The sequence below is a fragment of the Callospermophilus lateralis genome, chromosome 15, assembly GCF_048772815.1.
Source record: "Callospermophilus lateralis isolate mCalLat2 chromosome 15, mCalLat2.hap1, whole genome shotgun sequence".
In the NCBI taxonomy this organism is placed as follows: Eukaryota; Metazoa; Chordata; class Mammalia; order Rodentia; family Sciuridae; genus Callospermophilus; species Callospermophilus lateralis.
The window spans coordinates 56,603,499-56,622,485 of record NC_135319.1 but is presented as its reverse complement, the minus strand read 5'-3'; the positions used below and the strand labels follow the sequence as shown (position 1 = coordinate 56,622,485).

The following is an 18,987-nucleotide window of genomic DNA, read 5'->3' as shown; positions in this document are numbered from 1 at the left end:
TTTTTTTTCCGACTAGACCTGGTCTCCAAGTCAAAACAACCTGAAAGGTTTCCCAAGCAATTATGAGGCCAACTTGTGACTCATACATTTGATGCAGGGAAGAATCAGACGCTAAATGTGTAAAATAAGCTATAAACTCTGCCTCCCTTTCCTTGGAAGGTTACAACCAAATGAGCAGGGGAAATAGTTCAATTAACTTTCTTTGTGTAATATTAGCATGATTTTGACATTAAGAACAAAACCAAAATCAAGAGCTGGGGATGTAGCTCACGGTAGAGCCCTTGCTTAGCACATTTCAGGCCCTGGGTTTGATCCCAAGTACAGCAAAAACCAAAAACATCAAAACCTTTCTTCCAGAAATAAAATAATCTTGACGGCCAGATATGTAGGGATACAGGCAGGAGTTAGTGACCCGCTTGGCCCCTGCCTGCTTGCTTGCATTGCTCTGCATTTGCTCTATATCCCAGTTTCCTACCTTTCTCACAATAGGGCTCTCCATCTTCCATGTGGAAGAGACTGTTCCCAAAAGGCTTCTTGCAGGCTGCACAGACAAAGCAGGTGGTGTGCCACGTCTGCCTCAGGGCATGCATCACTTCCTGGGGGGAAAAATATTGACTCAGGTTGGAAAGTTCCTTGGGAGAAATTAAACCAGGCTTAACTTTATCACCAGGTCCCAACCACGGACTAAGCAGCCATTAGGGAACAGGGCAGAAGAGCCCGGAACCAGGCCTTGGATACACCAAGGGTAGGCAGAGGAGGGAGTTCCTAGTATCCAATGCTTGCTGGGTTCCACGTTCTACGTACTGTTATATAAGCTGTGATGCTTAATCTTCCCATAAGCCTGGGAAGGAGGTCCTGCTTATTACTGCCACTTTACCATAGGGGCATCAAGGGTCAAGGCCACATGCAGGTTAGCTGGCAAGGCCGGGCTATGAAGCAACAACTTGCTTGGCCAAAGTTCTCCCATCACTTCAAGCTGTGTGGCACAGACATATAATCATCTCTTGTTTCAAATTCATTTGCTCCCTGGTTCACTGGTGGCAAACCAACTCCCTTTGAGGACAGAAATGGAGTTGTTTTCTCTCTATTATCAGCAACTTCTTGGCTTCCAATGGGACTTCACAATCTTAGGGGAGGGAGAGGAGGTTGATCAGGGCTGCAGAAAAGACAAGAGTCAGAGGAGAAGAATGTAGTCCACTTACCCCCATGATTTTGGTGTTGCACTTGGCACAGAGTGGGGCAAAGAACTGCTCATAACACCGCTCACAATAAACATTGTTCTGCTCCTCCACAAAGCACACATCTGCCAAGGAGGTCTTGCAGTAGGCACAGTTGAACTCTTCCGGGTGCCAGGAGCGGCCCATGGCTACCAGAAAAGGACCCCTGGGGAGGCAGAAAACAGCACCTAATAGAAACCCTCAAAATTTGGAACCAATATTTCAAGAACCCCACAATCTTCATACGTTTAGCCCATAAATCCCACTTTTGAGGCTTTTCTAATGAAATAATACAAAATTCAGAGAAAGCTCTATGCAGAAAGGTATTCATTGTCCTATCACTTACCATAACGAGAAACCCATAGGTAACTGGGTAAGCACATGACAGAATTCAGTTGAACACAGTAATTATAAGAAAAACAATGACGCTGCTATTGATGGCTAAGATTTATTAAGTACTCTGTGCCAGACACTATACAAGAATAATTTTGCATTTATTAACTTATAATCTTTAATCCTGTAAAGTAGGAACTATTATGATGCCTATTTTGGGGAAAGAAACTGAGGCACAGAGAGGTTAAGTAATACATTCAAGGCTGCAGGGCCTGGAAGTGGTAGACCCAGGACACAAAATGACAGTCTAGTTCCAGATTAGTAGTCAGAACACTGGGACTGTAAGGAAACTTTTTTATGTTCTATTTTTACTTTTCCATGTTTTCTAATTATTCTCTACCAAGTATATGCTACTTTATTTTTAAATAAGAGGGTTGAGTGTGTTGTTTAATGGTAGCATAAGGCTCTGGGTTCAATTCCAATCACACATACACATGCGCACACACAGATATAAATATATTTTTGTGTATATATATATATATATATATATATATATATATACACATACATACATACTGTATACAAACATATAAAAGAAGAGCATATTTTTCATATATGTAAGCTCAGGTCACAAACATATTAACATACTATGTTCAAACAAGCATCATATGTGACTCCAGGCTTTTAAGCCTGAAGTGATTTGATTTCATTTCAGTCAAGTGCCCACCAATGCCCTGAGCAACACAGGCCTGTCTGTGGCAAGACCCATAAGCAACCCCAAAGAAAAGCTAGGTCAAAACCAGCACTGTCAGCCAGCTTGCAACATGCCCAATAAACCTACTGACAACAAGACTGGCAATTCCCAGGACCCAGCCTTAGCCCAAGGGGAAGCTCCTGGCACCAGACACCAAGCTGGGAGCTTCACCCACTTACCTCATGGAATCCTCCCAATTCCCCAGGGATGTAGGTGTCACACAGGTATGGAAGCTGAAGCTCAGAGAGAGTCAGACCAGTTGGTGGGCCAGAGGGTTAGAGGGCTGCCCTGCACTGTAGCTAGCTTTTGTCTGTCCTACACCTGTCCTCCCATCCCCCTCACGGCATGGCTTAGATGGTGGATAAGCACCTATGTGCCCACCTTTCCAGCACCACAGTGGACCATACCTGATGACGTTGTTGCAGTGGCCACACAGTGGAGTTCGGCTGCTGGCTGGGAAGCGCTCAGCTCTCTGGACGGTACCTCTGGCAAGGGGGGTCACCTGGGGACCTGTCGGAGTATAGGCTGGGGTGCCCCGGGGCAGGGTCTGCTTGCTAATAGACGTGGTGCTCTTGCCAGGGGCAAACTTCTGAGAGAAGTTGTCATCTGTCACCCAGGGGGGACGGCTGGCAGACTCTGCTGGGCCCCCACTATAGGCCGCTGAGGGTGTGGGGTTATAGTTTGGGGCAGGTGAGGGGGTATAGGCTGGAGCAGGAGAGGGGGAATAGGTGGGAGCAGGTGAAGGGGTGTAAGTAGGGGCAGGTGAAGGGGTATAGGCTGGGGTAGGAGAGGGGGTGTAGGGAGTTGGAGTGTAATTGGCCCCTGGGGATGGGTTGTAGGTAGATGCAGGCACTGCAAACCAAAAATACCAAAAGAAAAATGTGTCAGGTGTTTCTTTCCCCTTCTTCTCCCGCTCCCCCAGCCAGAGAACTGCAAAAGATGACTTTAATGTTAGAACAGTACAGTCTTTTATGGAAAATATGTTCCTGAACTTCTTGATGCCCCAGATTTTAATTCTCAGCAAAGGAGCCCAGGGAAATAAAGAGTGAGCAAATGCAGCAGAGCCCTGGGGATCTTGGACAGGGCTGGGAAAGGCTGTAACTATAAATAGTTGCAGCTGTGCAGGGTGGGGCTCCACCAGGGCTTGGCTGCCTGAGCCCCACTGAAGGTGGGGAGTAGGGGTAGAGGGTACCTGGGCCAAGACAAGGGTAGGAATGTGTCAGTTCAGCCTGGACTTGGGGATGCTCTCAGTTGCAACCAGTGATTTGAATCCAGCACGTGTTTCAACCAGCATGCTTGGTGTACCTGGATCTAGTCCAGCCTTCCTAGCAAAGCAGATGACCCAGCAGCTGGGTTTTCAAGTTCAGGTTTCAGGTTTAGCTACAAAATCACTTTCTTTGAAAAACAGCCTATGGGGATGTGGCTCAAGCAGTAGCGCGCTCGCCTGGCATGCATGTGGCCCGGGTTCGATCCTCAGCACCACATACAGACAAAGATGTTGTGTCCGCCGAAAACTAAAAAATAAGTATTAAAAAAAAGAAGAAAAACAGCCTAGCTTGATTTGTATTGGGGAGGGGGGGTTCCATTTTGGTTTGATGGGAGTCTTAAAGGAGTCACTAAGAGTCAGCCTAAGCAGACAATTTTGGTATGATGCATGCAGCCCAGGTCTAGCTGCTCACTTGGACCTGGCTTCCCCACATCACTTTGGTGCAAACTAAGAGCATTTGAGTGATACCCTAGTAGTTACCAAGGAATTTTGAGCATGGGGAAGAGAATGTGCTGTCCTACTTTTGGAATCCTCTCTTGACACGAGAGCGGAAACACTGCAGGGGCACTGCAGCTGCTTATCAAAAGCCCTCTCACCCTGAGCTCTCAAACCCCAACTTTCTGCTGCCTTGTGCTGTGGGTCCAGCCAGGGTAGACCTAGCTGTGTTCTGTGCTAGGTCCAGCTGGCCTCTTCTTCTGGCAAGGGAGGTTCCCAAAGCCTCACCTCTGCCCAGTCTGCTACTCTGGAAAGCAGGTCATTCCCCCAACCCCAGGAAACATGTCAGGGCAGCCTCCCTCTTCATTCCTGAGCTGAACCTGAATTGGGATGAACTGTGCTTAGGAAGCACCCACTGGGTCCCAGCTGGGCTTGAGACCCTGTTCCTATCTCTGGTCTCTCTTTCTCAACTGGTGCCCTGGGGCTGTCTTGTGTAACCTGTGGCCTTTTCAACTTTGCCCCTTCTATTCCCAGATGACTGGCCCTTCAGAGCTAAGAAACCTGGAAAATGCACATACTACCCTTGCTGGGGGTGGGTAGGGACCATGCTTGTGATAATGGAGTATGAAGGGCCTGCCTAGAGACATACTGGGATTGATGTGGGCTTCCAATGGAAGAAGCTTCTCCATACAGAACCTTCCTCCCACTTACAAAGGGGCTGGATTGGGCATATAGCACAGAGTGGGAGTAAATCCTCAAATTATCCCCCTTTACACTTAAAGTCAGTAGGACTCAAGCAGAGTAAGTGGCAGCATGCAACTCTAAAATCTTTCTTTCTATACCTCAAGCTGCCTCTATAAAGAACACAAGTCTAATTTCCAGAAAATCTTAGTGTGCCATATCATTGTGGAATCACTCCCAATGTGGAGGAGACCCCATGCTCTGGCACATAGCACAGCTATGAAGATCCTGGCTTCAGGCTAGGGGTATAGCTCAGTGGTAGAGCTCTAATCAATCATGAGTGATTCCCAGCACCACCAAAAGGAGGAGGAAAAAAAAAAAAAAAAAGCATCCTGGCTTCATGTCCTAGCTCTACTATTTCCTGACTGTGCATCTTTGGGCAAGTTCTTCCAACTTCTCTGGGCCTCAGTTTCCTCATCTAAAAACAATAATAATGGCTGGATGCAATGGTGCATGCCTGTGATCCCCAGCTACCTGGGAGACTGAGGAAGGAGGATCATGAGTTCAGGCCAACCTGGGCAACTGAGTGAGACCCTTCCTCAAAATAAAATAAAACGCAATGGAGATGTGGCTCAGTGGTAGAGTGGTAGAGTGCCCCTGGTTCAATCCCCAGTTCCACACCAAGAAAAAAAAAAGTAATAATTCTTAGTACTTCACAGGATTATTATGAGGTTTAAGAGAAAATAAGAAACTAAGTGTCCAACCTGCTGGCAGTGTGTGTGTGTGTTACTAAATATGAGGATGGTAAGGTGGTGGTCTCTGGGCGTTAGGGTTAGGAGATGTTGCCAGTTTATCTTGTGGCCTGGTGGACTATAGGATGGAGGAGGGAAGGGAGATGTGATATTCTGCAGTCAGATAACTTGGAACTAAGCCTATTCACTGCTGGTGGAATGTATGTTACCCCTGCCTGCCTCACAGGGTACGGTGGTAAACTACAAGAGTAACAATGCATGCATTTTGTAAAGCCCAAATTCAAGGTATTGTTACCTTCCCCAACTTTTTTCTCCTCTTTCTCCCTAGTCCCTGGAGAAGAGGATCTCAAAATACTAGAAGCAAGGGTGACTTGGAGAATAATACCAAGGAAGGAAAGTGGAGAGAGGTAATCTGGTCCTGTTTATTTATTTATTTATTTGTACCAGGGATTGAACTCAGGGGGGCACTTGGGCACAGAGCTACATACCCAACCCTATTTTGTGTTTTATTTAGAGACAGGGTCTCACGGACTTGCTTAGTGCCTCGCCATTACTGAGGCTGGCTTTGAACTCACAATCCTCCTGTCTCAGCCTCCTGAGCCACTGGGATTACAGGCCTGAGCCATGATGCCTGGCTGGCCCTGTTGGCCCTGTTTTATATAATGAGATTCTGTGTAAGATTCCTCTCTTGTTCTCTCCCTCTTTCTTTTTTTTTTTTTTTGTAAAGTGCTGTTCTCTGCTAAAAAGGATTAAAGAACAAAAGCCCTAATCCTGTGCTGTCCAACCCATAGACTTTTGTGGACTCTGAGCCTCTGAAATGGGGTTAGTTCAAATTGGAAGTGCTAGTATGATACAAGATTTTTGAACTCAGTAAAAGAATAGATACTTTATAAAGTATCTCATTAATAATGATTTTATACTGGATATATGCTGGAATTTTGTTTTATTTTGTTTCTTAGCCACTGTCTTGCTATGTTGCCCAGCCAGCCTAGAACTGGATTCAAATGATCCTCCTGCCTTAGCCTCCAGAGTAGCTGGACTACAAGCAAGCACCACTAATGTGCTCAACTGTGAGAAATTCTGAATATAGTGTTAAATAAAACATATTTAAACTAATTTCACCTGTTTTCTTTTATATTTTATAATTCAGTGCAGTACTGTCTCTAATATTCAAGGGCACTAGCTTTACATTGACTAATGTGATTCAAACATTCAAAGATTTAGCTCCCAAGGATACTGTCTAGAATTTTTTTTTTTTTTTTTTTTTTTTTGTACTGGGGATTAAACACAGAATTCAAGCATTCTAGGGAAGGGCTCTACAATTGAGCTATAGCCCCAGCCCCCTGCTTTTTTTTACTTGAAAAAAAAAAAATATAGATATAGGTATCCATATAGATGTAGAAATAGATATATGCTTATCAAAAAATTTCTTCCTCTTGTATGGTGCTGTCCTAATAAAAAATACTGGCTACTAAACACTGATGGCTTCCACATGCCAGGCCCTTTGCATATATTATTTCATGTAATGCCTCATGCAAGACAAGAAGCAGATAGTATTTGCATTTCCATTTTACAGATGAGGAATCGAGGCTTGGAGAGCTTAAGAGAAGGCCTAAAGGTCATCCAACTAGCGAGCTGCCTAGCTGAAACTGGAGCTCTGGCAGCCCTACCGCGCTGCAGATTCCCGCTTAACCACTCCCTACAAGGCAAAACATGCTTTAGTACACCCTTTCCAAGTTAAGTCCAGCCCTCCCTTCAGCAATTCTAACCCTATTCCCTGTGCCTGGCGGAGACATTCTCTTCCTCGCACAGGAAGACCTTCCAGATTCCCAGAACCCCCCCCCCCCCGCCCCCAACCTCCTTACAACAGCGGGAGGCTAAAATCGAGACCTACTTCCTTCACCAAGGCTGCACTGAACCAGGGAAGGGCCCTTCCTCTCGGTGGTGGCCTGGCTCATCAGCTCCCCTTCCCCATCGGGTCCCCTATTGGCTGGAACCAAGGGGTTCCTCGTGGCCTGCCTCGCCTCGCCACCCCCGACATGCCAGGAGGGACTCCAAATCTCAACTCGGAACCCCGGGGCTGTTGCTATTTTTGCGTGAGGGAATTAAGCCCGTCCAAATTAGAAGGTGATATTTCATCTCTAATTGGCAAGTTCAAAAGGCCCCTATCGCACTCGGCGGCCTGGGGACTATGTAATTAAACAAGGTGTTTTCTGAGTCACTCCGGGCCGGGCCCGGCTCTCCGCAAGCGACCGGTCGCCGCCCGGCCCGCGGGCCCATGTGGCCGTCCCCTGGCCCATTCGCCCACAGCGAGGCCGGTCCGGTTCCCGCGCCGCCGCCGCCCCTCCCAGTCCCCAGGTGTTCTTGGGAGCGGACGCCGAGCCTCGGCGCCAGCGATAAGATCCGGGCTGAGAACGCTGCCCTCGGCCGGGAGGAGGCTCGGCGGGGAGCTACGGCGGGGACTCGGCCGCGCGCTCCGGGCCGCGCGGGCACACACTCCCGGCTTCGCCTTGGGCCGCCTGCCAGCCGCCCCCGGAACCCTCTCGGCGGCCGGGCCTCCCCAGGAGAGGGAGGTGGAAGAAGGCCGTCTTCTCCCCTCCAGGCAGGAATGAGTTAACGTCTGCACCGCCTAGAAACGGCGCGGAGGCCCGCGGCTCCGGCACGTCTAGCCTGCCTGGGCCCCAGCCCGGGAGGGCGCTGCAAAGGGACGCGGGGCGGGCCCGCCATGCTCGCTCCCGGAGCCGGGCCGCCCCCTGGTGGGACTGCGGGGTACAGCCAGCGTCCCGGACTGGCGAGCCACCACGCAGGGCCGCCCCGGAAGGTGCCCGAAGAGCCTGCCCAGGGCCCGACGGAAATGCACTCTTTTTACCAGCACAGGGCCTCACCTCCACCCGCCGATTCCCATCCAAACTCCTTTCCAAGTTCCCTCCATTGTTCCCAACCTGCTGAGGGGCAGCCACTTTGCCCATTTCGAGATTTTTCTCCCTTTCAGCCCAGTCTAAAATGTCCCTTCATCTAGTGATGTTTTAACTTAGGTGTTTTCTGTCCTTCTGCCAGGCACCGTGCGAGGGGCGGCATTTCATTCCTAAAACACGAGGTGTACTAGTGTCACTACCAATTATCAAATGAAAAAGTTTAGGCCTGAGAGAGAAGGTTGTTTGCTCGCAGTAGCAGCCCTGGAGTAGGATGCTAAAGCGCGTCCACGCCCATACCCAACACTGCTGTCTGAGGAAGCTCTGTTTTAACTGAGAGCTGAGCCTGCCATCTCTGCCCCACGCACCAAGTTCAAGCTATTCCAAGCAAGACCTTGCTTACCTCCCAGCCTTACTTCCTTTACGCTCCAGTCTCAGAGAAAAATTCACTGGGAGGGGTCTCTTGTGCCTTACTGGGATGTACTTCTGAGTCTAGACCGTGGGTACTCTTCTTTACCCCACGGCTGCTTTGTCAATTCACTCTGTCAATTCACACTCTTTTATGACACATAGAAAACGTTCTCTGTCTTCCTTCCCTCTGCTTCAAAATGACCTACCTCATTCTTTCCAAAACAAGTCCTTAATTTTTTCCCCTTCATCAATTTGCCATGTGCAAAAATGGTGTGTGTGTCAGGTAGCGGAGATCCACCCACATTAAGGGGGAAGCTGCCCATGTGTTGGGGCAGGTGGTAATGTAGAAATCTCAGTACCTTCCTCTCAATTTTTCAATAAACCCAAAACTAAGAAAAAGTCTATCAAAAAAATCATACATGTATAATTTTGAGGAGAGAGAAATGTTTGCATTGTTTTTTTTCAAGTTTCAAGTTCCTTCTTTTTTTTGCATTGTTATTATAAATGCAAAATCATTACTGCTTTTCATAAATGCAAGATGAGTATAAAGATAAATGTTGAAAACATAATGTTTTAAGAGGACAGTGTGTGCTCACCTAAAATTCTGTCTCACCCATCTGTGGAATGGGCACCAAGGGATCACTCTGGGAACACCTGGGACCCATTGCACTATGTACACAGCTGCTAAAGTACAGAATACAAGCTCACCAGCCTCTTTATTGTCCACTGCTTGTATCTTCCTTTCCAGTGTACGTGAATTTATTTGTTCCATCATTTTCTATGCCATTACTGAGCATCTCCACTGTGCCCTGCCTTACATCAGGGGCATGTAAGAGAGAAAAATCCCTCTTCCCTGCCCTCCTGGAGTTCAGAGTCTGAATCCAACAGGAAGGAGGGGATGGTGACTAAACTCAGAGCCTGGATGCTGGCAGCACATCCTATACACCAGGGAACAAGGGACATCCCTTCGCCCTGAGAAGAGACCTTAGGTCCTTCGAGCAAGGGTTGGCCCTTGCACTTCTGATTCCTTGAGTCCTTGTCCAAGCTGGACAACCTCCCCTCCCACTCTGCCTCTCACCTGGTTGGTAGACAGAAGGCCGGATGCTGGCAGTGGTGACAACTCGGGGCTTGGGTGCAGGGGCAGCTGGACCCTCACTGTAGCTCGTATGGGCAGTTGGTGCTGGAGAGGTAGCTGCTGCAGGGCTGCAGGTAGAGGCCTGGGGTCTGGAACCAAGAGGGGAAGTGTTATAGCAAGAAGGACAGTCCCATCTGGGTCCTGGGGCCTGCAGCCATAGCAGGTTGGTTCCTTAACCTTTAGGATCCTCTATGAGGAGGAAAACCAATAGAGATGTCTGCCAGAGGCTGTGAAAGAAAAGCCAGGGGAATCTTAAAGGGGAGAAAACTGCTCCTTGTAGCTAGTGCTATTGTCTTTGGAGAGAGGGAGAAAGCCATCAACCAGACCAGAGGACACTTGGAAAACCTTCACCTCCCTGGGGCCTCTGACCACCTGGCCTCCTCTTTTACTCTTTTCCGTTTTTGCTGCAGGGAGCAATAGTCTCAGGTTTTTTAAACAATAATGCTCCAGCAAGTGCTCTAAGAGGCCCCCAGCAAATCCCCCCAGCAAACATTCCATTTCCATACAGAATTCCTGTTGTCTCCTCCCACTGGGTTAGCTGTCACTAGGCCTAGAGCAGCCTCCTCCCACATGCAGCCCAGGAGCTGTGGAACCAAAAAAAGTGTCCTAGTTCACTGCTCTCAAAAACAGATGTTCTTGTCCTCTCCTCTTGTGGAGTTGAAGGCTTTGAGAACTGCCAGAGTTTAGTGCTTGTTGAACTTTGATCCAATGGTTCCCAGCTTCATTTGTTTGTTAAGAACTTTTTCTTCATTTAAAATTAACGAACACCTTCCTCTCTGCATTCGTTTTACAGATCCTAAAGGGAACAGGTGAACACACCCACTTCCAATGGGTCTTTGGTGATGGTGCTGGAGAAGAGATACCCTGGAAGTATATCCCCCACACCAGCTTATAGCTTCCTGCATTCCTTCCATCTGTTCCCCTTGGGCCCAGGGCCTACCCATTCTTGCTTGGCAGAATTGAAAGAACCTGCTACCAAGCTGCTGAGTAGATCCAGGAGGACCTGTGGGGCTGCCCCCAGACAAGGCAAATGTGAAAGGAGACTCAGAGAGCCAGCATCCCAGACTTGGGGACCATTCACACTTTCCCTGTCACCATGCCAAGTTTCTGATAGATTGAGGCCCTTGTCTCCTTTCCCTGGCCTGCCTACCCTTCTGTGAACAGATCTCTGTGCCAAGACCAGCAAAGTAGGTGCCTCATCTGCAAGAGGAAGAGATGGTTTTAAAGGAGTTCTCAGCTTCCACTGTGGTTGGACAAGGCCACAGGTCAGTGGTTATGAACCAGACTCTCCCACAGTGGTGGACACTTTGCCAGCATCCCAGGAGCTACAGGTTCTATGTCAGGGACTGGGGTGGATAGAGGAAACAGAAGCTGAAAACATCCAGTGAGAACTCCAAAGCCAGGCTCTGATGAAAGGACTCCTTCTAGTTCTAGCTTCTTCTAGTCCACATGCAAGGAGGGAAGTTAACTGGGCTCAGAATATAACACCATGACCTTTCTGCTCTAGACCAATGCCCTGCTTTCCAAGTTCTACCCAGGTCCTAGCTCTCCTGGCAAGACAAAAGAAAGGAAGGATTCACCCTGCTGCGGGTGTCCCAAGGGGTTCAGGTGCTTTGTGGTGGGTGAGTTGGGGACACAGAGGCCTGGAACCTGGTGCTGGAGCTTGCCCTTTGGCAGGGGCAGGATATAAAACGGATTGCCCCTGGGCTCCAGCATCTAGTACTCCTCCATCCAAATTGGGTGGCTTCTTCCCACTCAACAACAGGGATATTTCTTACTTCAAAATTTCTTTGTGTAGGTAGCAAGGCCTTTATGCAAAGAAACTCTGGCTTGGAGAGGGGAAGTGGGTTGCTAACCGTTCCCCCGGAAACTGGGATAAAACCACCCCAGAAGCCCTGGCCCAGGCTCACCCCTAAGGCTTGAGACAGGCTGGGAAAAAGCTGGGCTTGGTATTGTGAAGCCTGGGGTAGGGAGAGCAGACAGGCCCGTGGCTCACTTCACATCCTAAGGCTGCACCATGGACTTTTACACTCTGACCCAGGGAGGCATGTACTCCTCAGCAAAACCCTGGGGCAAGGGCACATGGAAAACTAGGAGAGCTGGGGTCTTAACTCCAAACACCAACTGCACAGCTCCAGGAACTCCCCAAAGAGAGCTGGGCTAACCCCTGCTGTTGCACTCACTGTTGGCTCCAGAGTAACTTGTCCATCCCACCTCTTCTGCCTCCCTCAAACCCCCTGCTTTGGTTTCTGCTTGCTGGGTATCCAGGAGAGCAGGTTGGGGTGGAGGAACTTGAAGTATATGTATCCTTTTTATGTGCTAGGTGTTTCATATACACTTTTTCCATCAAGACCCCATAAATACATGTGTTGTTTTGAACTGTTTTTTTTTTTTTTGTACTGGGAATGAACCTGGGGTGTGTGTTTGTGTGTGTGTGTGTGTGTGTGTATGGGGGATGTTTAACTGAGCCACATTCCAGCCCTTTTCTTCTAATGTTTTTGAGACAAGTTCTTGCTAAGTTGCTGAGGGTCTCACTAAAATGATTGTAATCAAACTTATGATCCTCCTGCTTCATCCTCCCCAGTCACTGGGATTACAGGTTATTTTAAACATCTTTACAGATGAGGATAATGAAGTTCAGAGAAGTTCAGTCACTTTCTCAAGGTTACAGACAGAAGGCAGTGGAGCAGAAATGTAAGTCCTACTACATACATCAGGTGTCTCTGAAGTTAACATGCTTCTCTATCAAGAGAAGAGAGGGAGGGGATGTGGGCAAGTAGCAGCTTAAGTATTTGGTCAAGTCTGACTTGCTTTCTGTACCCAGCTCAATGTTCCCTCCTCCAGGGATCCTTCCTTAATCTCCCCAGCCCTTTGGAACAACTTTCATTCTTCATTAGCCGAGTTCCAGGAACAAGGACTTTTTTTTTTTTTTTTTGTACTGGGGATTGAACCCAGAGGTGCTTTACCACTGAACCACATCCACAGCATTTTGTTTTTTTTATTTTGAGACAGGGTCTGACTAAGTTGCTTAGGGCCTCACAAGTCAATTGACCTTGGCCTTAAATTTGTGATTCTTCTACCCCAGCCTCCTGAGTCACTGGGATTACAGGCATGTGCCACTACCCAGCAACAAGGACCATTTATACAGTTCACTTCATCATCTCTGTGTGTGCACACTTTTGTTGGTGTGTGAGACTTTTTACCTTTGTGACTAGAGATGAGTTCCTGGATGGCAGGGCAATGTTCCTGCCTCTCTTCTTAGCCACAGGTGGAGCAGTCCCCTGAAAAGCACCCCAGCTTCCCCCTTCATACTCTGTACCATACAGTGTTAGCTTTCTTGGGAGACCCCAGGGCCCTAAACACCATGGATCCCAATGCACAGATGTATCCAGGGTGGGGCCTTTCCTTCTGCCCTTTCTCTTCGTCAGGGCCACACCTGTGGGCTGGTTACCTTGGACTGTCCGCAGGGATCGAGGTAGGGGCTGCAGCAGAGGCGGTGGCAGCATGGGCAGTAGCTGTGGCCAGGGGTGGCGAGGCTGCCCTAGGAGAGGCGGCAGCAGGCGGCTGGGCAGAAGCGGGCAGCAGCGGGGTGGAGGCCTGGCTGGTGCATACTGGAGCATGCTCAATAGGGGTGCTGATGAGGCGGGACCAAAAAAGATAACAAGTCAAGGGGGTCCCAGACCCTGGGGAGGGGGCTCTGCATGGGGGCAGGTGGATACAGCTGCAACAGGTGGGTAGAAAGCGACATCAGTACTGCAAATAGAGCAGGATCCTCCAGAGGGTGCATCTTCCAGGTGTAGGGAAAGAGCTCCTTTGGGATCAGGGGAGGAGATGCTCAGACCACGGTAGGGCCTGGTAACATCAAAAACATTCTCAATCCTGAAGGAAAAAACTCCTTCCAAGTTTTTGTGCTTCCTAACTTTCTTTCTCAGCAAAACACAATGTAGTGGAAAAGTAGATTTGATAATCAACAAGTTTCTTCTCCCTTATTGTTTTCCTTTCCCTTTAGTTCATCATTTAGTCAGGGGCATGCATTACCTTCAGAGAGGGATGATGCACACACACACACACACACAAAAGCAGAAGTAAGATATATGGGTGTCAAGGCCTTAAGCTCTAGAGTTGTGAGAAACTGTTCTTCAGGCTCTGAAAGATTCAGGGCACTGACAATACATTTGCAAAATGGATAAAAGGTATCATGCTAGGCAGATCAAGGTTATCTGGACCAGAAGTGGAGAAAGTGGATTCAAAGATGGAGGTAACTGTGCCCTTTTAGGGAGTGGCAGAACTTGTGGTAAGGGGACAGGTAGACACCAGAAAGCTCAAAGATCTTCATGCCACTGTGTAATCTAGATACTAAAGTAGATTTCCCACACACCTAAGAAAGACATGGGCCTAGGCCTGAGCACCTGAGTTATAAAGCAGATCTGAAAGGCCTTATAATTTGGAACAAGAGAGGTGACCATTCTGCCAGTGTGGACCAGTGTGACCACATAGGATGGGAATATTCTTCAGCCAGTACAGGTAGACCAGATGCCCAGATGTCTCAACTCTGAATGCCTGGGCATCTTGTAAATAACTCTCTTCCAGAACCACTCCAGGAAGACAAGAACAGTCTGAGCCTGGGTTTATGGCATTAGATTTCTGCTACCTGTGAAATGAGGTGAAGAATAAAAATTAAATTACAGGAAAGAAAAGAAAAAAAATTTTTTTTGAGACAGGGTCTCAATGTATTGCCCAGACCTGTCTAGGATGGTTGGGCTCAAATGATTCTCCTGCCTCAGCCTCACAGATAGCAGGAACTACAGGTGTGTGCAAATACACCCAGCTCATTCTTTGTTCTTTGATTGGCATTTGTATTTTTAACAACAGTGACAAAAAATGCAAATCTTATAAGTGGAAATAACTCCACCTGCCATGTTACTTGTTGATTGACCTACTATGTGTCAAGCATTATGTCTTTAATTCCTCATAACACCCCTCTGATGGGGGCGTTATCAACTCTATTTAGTAGATGAGGAAATGAAAACAGAGTATTTAATTGCTCAGGGCTCTGAAGCTTACCCTTAGGGACAAAACGATTGAGGGTCATTTTGATTTGAAATGTTTAGCAGAACCTCATGGAGGAAGAAAGGAAAACTCTTCTTATAATCAGCCGAGTGGAATCTTTCTACAATAAAAGGCACTATTGTTGTTGATAATAATTGGAATGAAAGTACTACGCTCTACTGAGTTCTTCCCATAGCATAAGCTTTATCCCATTATTTGTTTTATCCTTTCAATCATCATCATGTATGATGGGTTTGGTGAGTGTCATTTTACAGATGAGGAGTCTGAAATCTGGAGAGATTGTATCTCTGGTAAAACATCACACATTTGTCAAGTGGCAGAGAAGGGCTTGAGCCCTCATCACTATATTTCTCAAACTTTAAATGCACATGAATCACCTGGGGGATTTTGTTAAAATGCAGCTTCTGGTTGAGCAGGTCTAGAATGGGGCTGAGTTTACGTTTCTAACAAGCTCCCCAGGGATGCTGATGTTACTGGCCCATGGACCACACTTGGAGTAGCAAAGTGCTAGAGAAGTTTGCCCTAGCTAAGAATGCAAGAAGGCCCGATGCTCTTTACCAAAGCATCACCCAATTGCTCTACTTCATCTAGTGAGGTATATGAAAGAAAAGAGTATGAAACAGAGTGAAAAGACCAGGGAGGCACAGAAATGGAGAAGCAGCAAAGTTGTGGGTTGACTGCCCCATGAGAAGGAGCCATTTTTCTCAAAAGCTTCATGGAAGGTATCTGGGATGGGCAAGGGCATTGGCCGTAGTCTGCCTGGGGAAGGCCCAGGCAGAAAAAAGTGCCTGTAAAAGTGCTTGCCCCTGGCCCTGCAGTGAGGCCACTTGCCCAATCTCTGTGAAAAATCTTGCTTCTGGGAGCATGCATGTAATGTGACTGCCTCAGAGAAGAAGCTGCAGGCTTTGAAGTCACATAGCTGAGCTGGTTGCTCAGTCTGACCTTACAGGATGAACAGGTTGGGAAGGTCAGAGCTGACATAGGACCTGAGACTCCTTGATTTGCCCCACCCCACACTTCCAATGAACTTCTGGGAATTGAGGACACCGCATAGGATAAGAACAAGGAAAATGCCCAGCATGGGCAAATAAAAAGCTGGATTTGCCTATCCCCTTTGTTCCAATTTGCTGTTAGACCACTTTACCTGCAGCTTTCCCCAACCATAGCTCCAAATGAACCCTGTGTTGTAGGGGATAAAGTTGGAACTGAATGTGGACCTTATGAAAACTCATCATTGATCAGCTGATGAGGCACCATTCACATAGACCATAATGTCAACCTTGACCTGGCCATGCTGCAAAGCAACAGGGTCAGGACTCCCCTGAGTGGTAGTCACAAGGCTATAAAGATGAGATGCAGATCAGCTGGGTGACAGTGTGAACAATTTCACAACCAGCAACTTAATTGATATTATGTCATCATCCAATCAACAGAGATTTTCATACACCACTATCTTAGTTAACATGAGTAGCATCAATATCCCAATAATGGAGGTCACCTTCTTTTGTACCACCAAAAACAACCACAACCCCCTCTCCCCGTTACCAACAGATCCAAATTGAGTCCAGTGACCATGAACCTCAAGACCCAGCTCCACCACTAATACCATCTCATTTCTGACCAGGAAAGGACCAATGTCACTACCAGGGATATGGGGGCATGAGCATGAGCCTGCTACTTGGAGCTTCTTCCTGAGTTGCATCCTATCTAGAACCATTGTTTGCAGACACCAAGCAGCCAGGGCCTAGGGAAGGAAGAGGAGGCAACAAAGAGCATTTTAAAGGATCTTGGGTTCTTTTTCCTGCTCAGTTCCTGAATGAAGTTCTGAAATCCCAAAAGGAAGTCATCAGAGAACAAGCACTGCAGAGAACTTACATGCTTTAGTCCTAAAAACTGCCTGTGAGACCACCCCAAGCTGGTCTAGGATTTTACAGCTGCCTCCTACCTTGGTCATAATTCACTTTATTTATTTATTTTTTTAGTTTTTGGCATTGGAGATTGAACCCTGAACCTCATGTATTGATAAGCACATGCTGTGCCCAAAAGCTATACCTCCAGCCCCAAGGAGATATAGCCTACTCTAAATATCTAAGCAAAAATCAAACTAAACTAAACTAGACTCAAATGTTCACAACTGCATGGGACTATATCTCTTTACATAGCTTGACTCTTGCTTCTACCTGGGCACCATTGAAGAAGAGCGTGACCACCCTTTGTCCTTGCCCTGTTGTGGTGGCCCTTTGTGGGGTCCAGTTTATGTTGTTTCCCCAACCATAGCTCCAAATGAACCCTACTGCATCTGAAAAGGATGATATTAGTGGTGGTACTGAGTCTTTAGATTCATGGTCACTGGGCTCAATTTGGATCTGCTGGTGATGGTGTGGATATTGTGATTGGTGTTGGTGGAGTGAAAGCGGGTGATTGCCATTATTAGAATATTGATGATACTTGTGTGAACTAAGATAGTGGTATATGAAAATCTGTTGATTGGATGATGACAGAATATCAATCAGGTGACTGGTTGTGAAATTGTTAACACTTTACCCAGCTGATCTACATTCCATCTTTATAGCCTGGTGAACACTGCTCAGGGGAATCCTAGCCCTGTTGTTTTGCTTTTTTGACTTGTGGTCTTGTGACTTGCACCCCATCAGCTGGAGTGGGAGTGGTGTCCTGAAACCTTTGCTCGCTCCACCTTGGCCTCAGAATAAATTAAAAAATTAAAAAATTCATATCCTGAGATCGGAGAGCTGGACCTACTGAACATGACCTCCTCTGCATTCCCTCCATTTTAGCCCAAATGATTAACTCCCTCTCATCAGCAACCCTGCTTCCTCTGCTCAGACTGCCTGTGCAGCCTTTCCTATTTGCACACACCCCAATCCTAACCATTCCTGAAGACCACACATGCTGACTCTTCTTTCAGGAAGCCTTCTCTGATCCTCCAGTAGGAGGGACATCTGTCTCTCACCCCACACAATCAATCTTAGGTTGTAGTCACAGACACCATTGTCCCTTTCTAATTCCTTTAGCACCCACTGCAGCTAAATGTCTTGACAGACACCCTCAGATATGGACACTGAATAAGAATATCACTATTGCTTATATCAAATGGCTTCATAAGGACCCCTGGCCTGGGGTTACACAAGACACTGCACATAGGGGCCTGGGGCAGCTGAGAAGTCACAGGCAAGCAAGAAAGCAAATAAGAACCTTCCAAGTCTTCAACTCAGTGGCTCCAACAAGTTGGAGGCCTGGGACAGGGGTCCTAGAGCCTGCCAACTCTGAGTGATTGGCTCGGGTCCTCTGGCAGCCTCAGGATACCCACTGTCTGGGACCTCTTTCTGTTTGGCAGCTCTCTGCTCCATAAGCCATCCTTGGGCCTTGCAAGTCTTCAGTAAAATGTCAGTCAAATATAGTTGTTTTCCAGGAAGAAAGGGGAAAGGAATCCCCCTTTCCTCCCCAAGGTGGATTCCTCAGCCAGAGTGATGTTTACCTGGCCTTTCCCTGGTTTTGGTGTCAGACTGCTGGAGGCAAGAAGAGATAGGAGGCCAAGGAGGAACAGGCTGTCAGGGAGCTTTGGGGAGCATCTCAGGGGAGGTTGGCAGGAGAGGGCAGCATCCCTGGCCAGCCCTTCCATGTGAGATTGCTAAGGTCTCGGGAGGCAGAAAGAAAAGGTATGTCCAGATGGTAGGAGTGGGAAAAGGACTCAGGGTATCCAGCCTGAGAGGAGGCAGAGAGCCCTGAATGTAGGGCCTTGGCATCTGCCTTATTTGTCAGGGAAAGTTGTCCTCATGTTCTCAGCCTATGATCCCAAGCAGTCAGGGACCAGGCTGATGAGTAGACAGTGGGTGGGATGGGACGGTGTGAGGCTGCGAGCTCAGCTGGAACCTTTCAGCTGCTGCTGCTCTGGCTAGCCCTTGCTAAATGCTCTGGAATAGTATTGGCTGCTGGTGGGGGCTGAGAGCAAGATCCAGCTGTTTGCCTTCCCTGTTCTCCCATCACCCATACTCTGCTAGG

General features: G+C 47.8%; 1 protein-coding gene across 2 annotated transcripts in view; it reads right to left on the bottom strand.

The window, feature by feature from the left end:
* The window catches only part of Ldb3 (LIM domain binding 3), a 64,094-nt gene that overhangs the window by 15,325 nt on the left and 29,782 nt on the right, over positions 1-18,987 (bottom strand). For both annotated transcript variants that reach the window (XM_076834313.1, XM_076834314.2), the window contains 4 exons: positions 9,841-9,986; positions 2,712-3,156; positions 1,203-1,383; positions 476-596 (listed from right to left, as the gene is read on the bottom strand). In XM_076834313.1, coding sequence (XP_076690428.1) covers positions 476-596; positions 1,203-1,383; positions 2,712-3,156; positions 9,841-9,986 — 893 coding nt within the window. The remainder of the gene's footprint in view (positions 1-475; positions 597-1,202; positions 1,384-2,711; positions 3,157-9,840; positions 9,987-18,987) is intronic.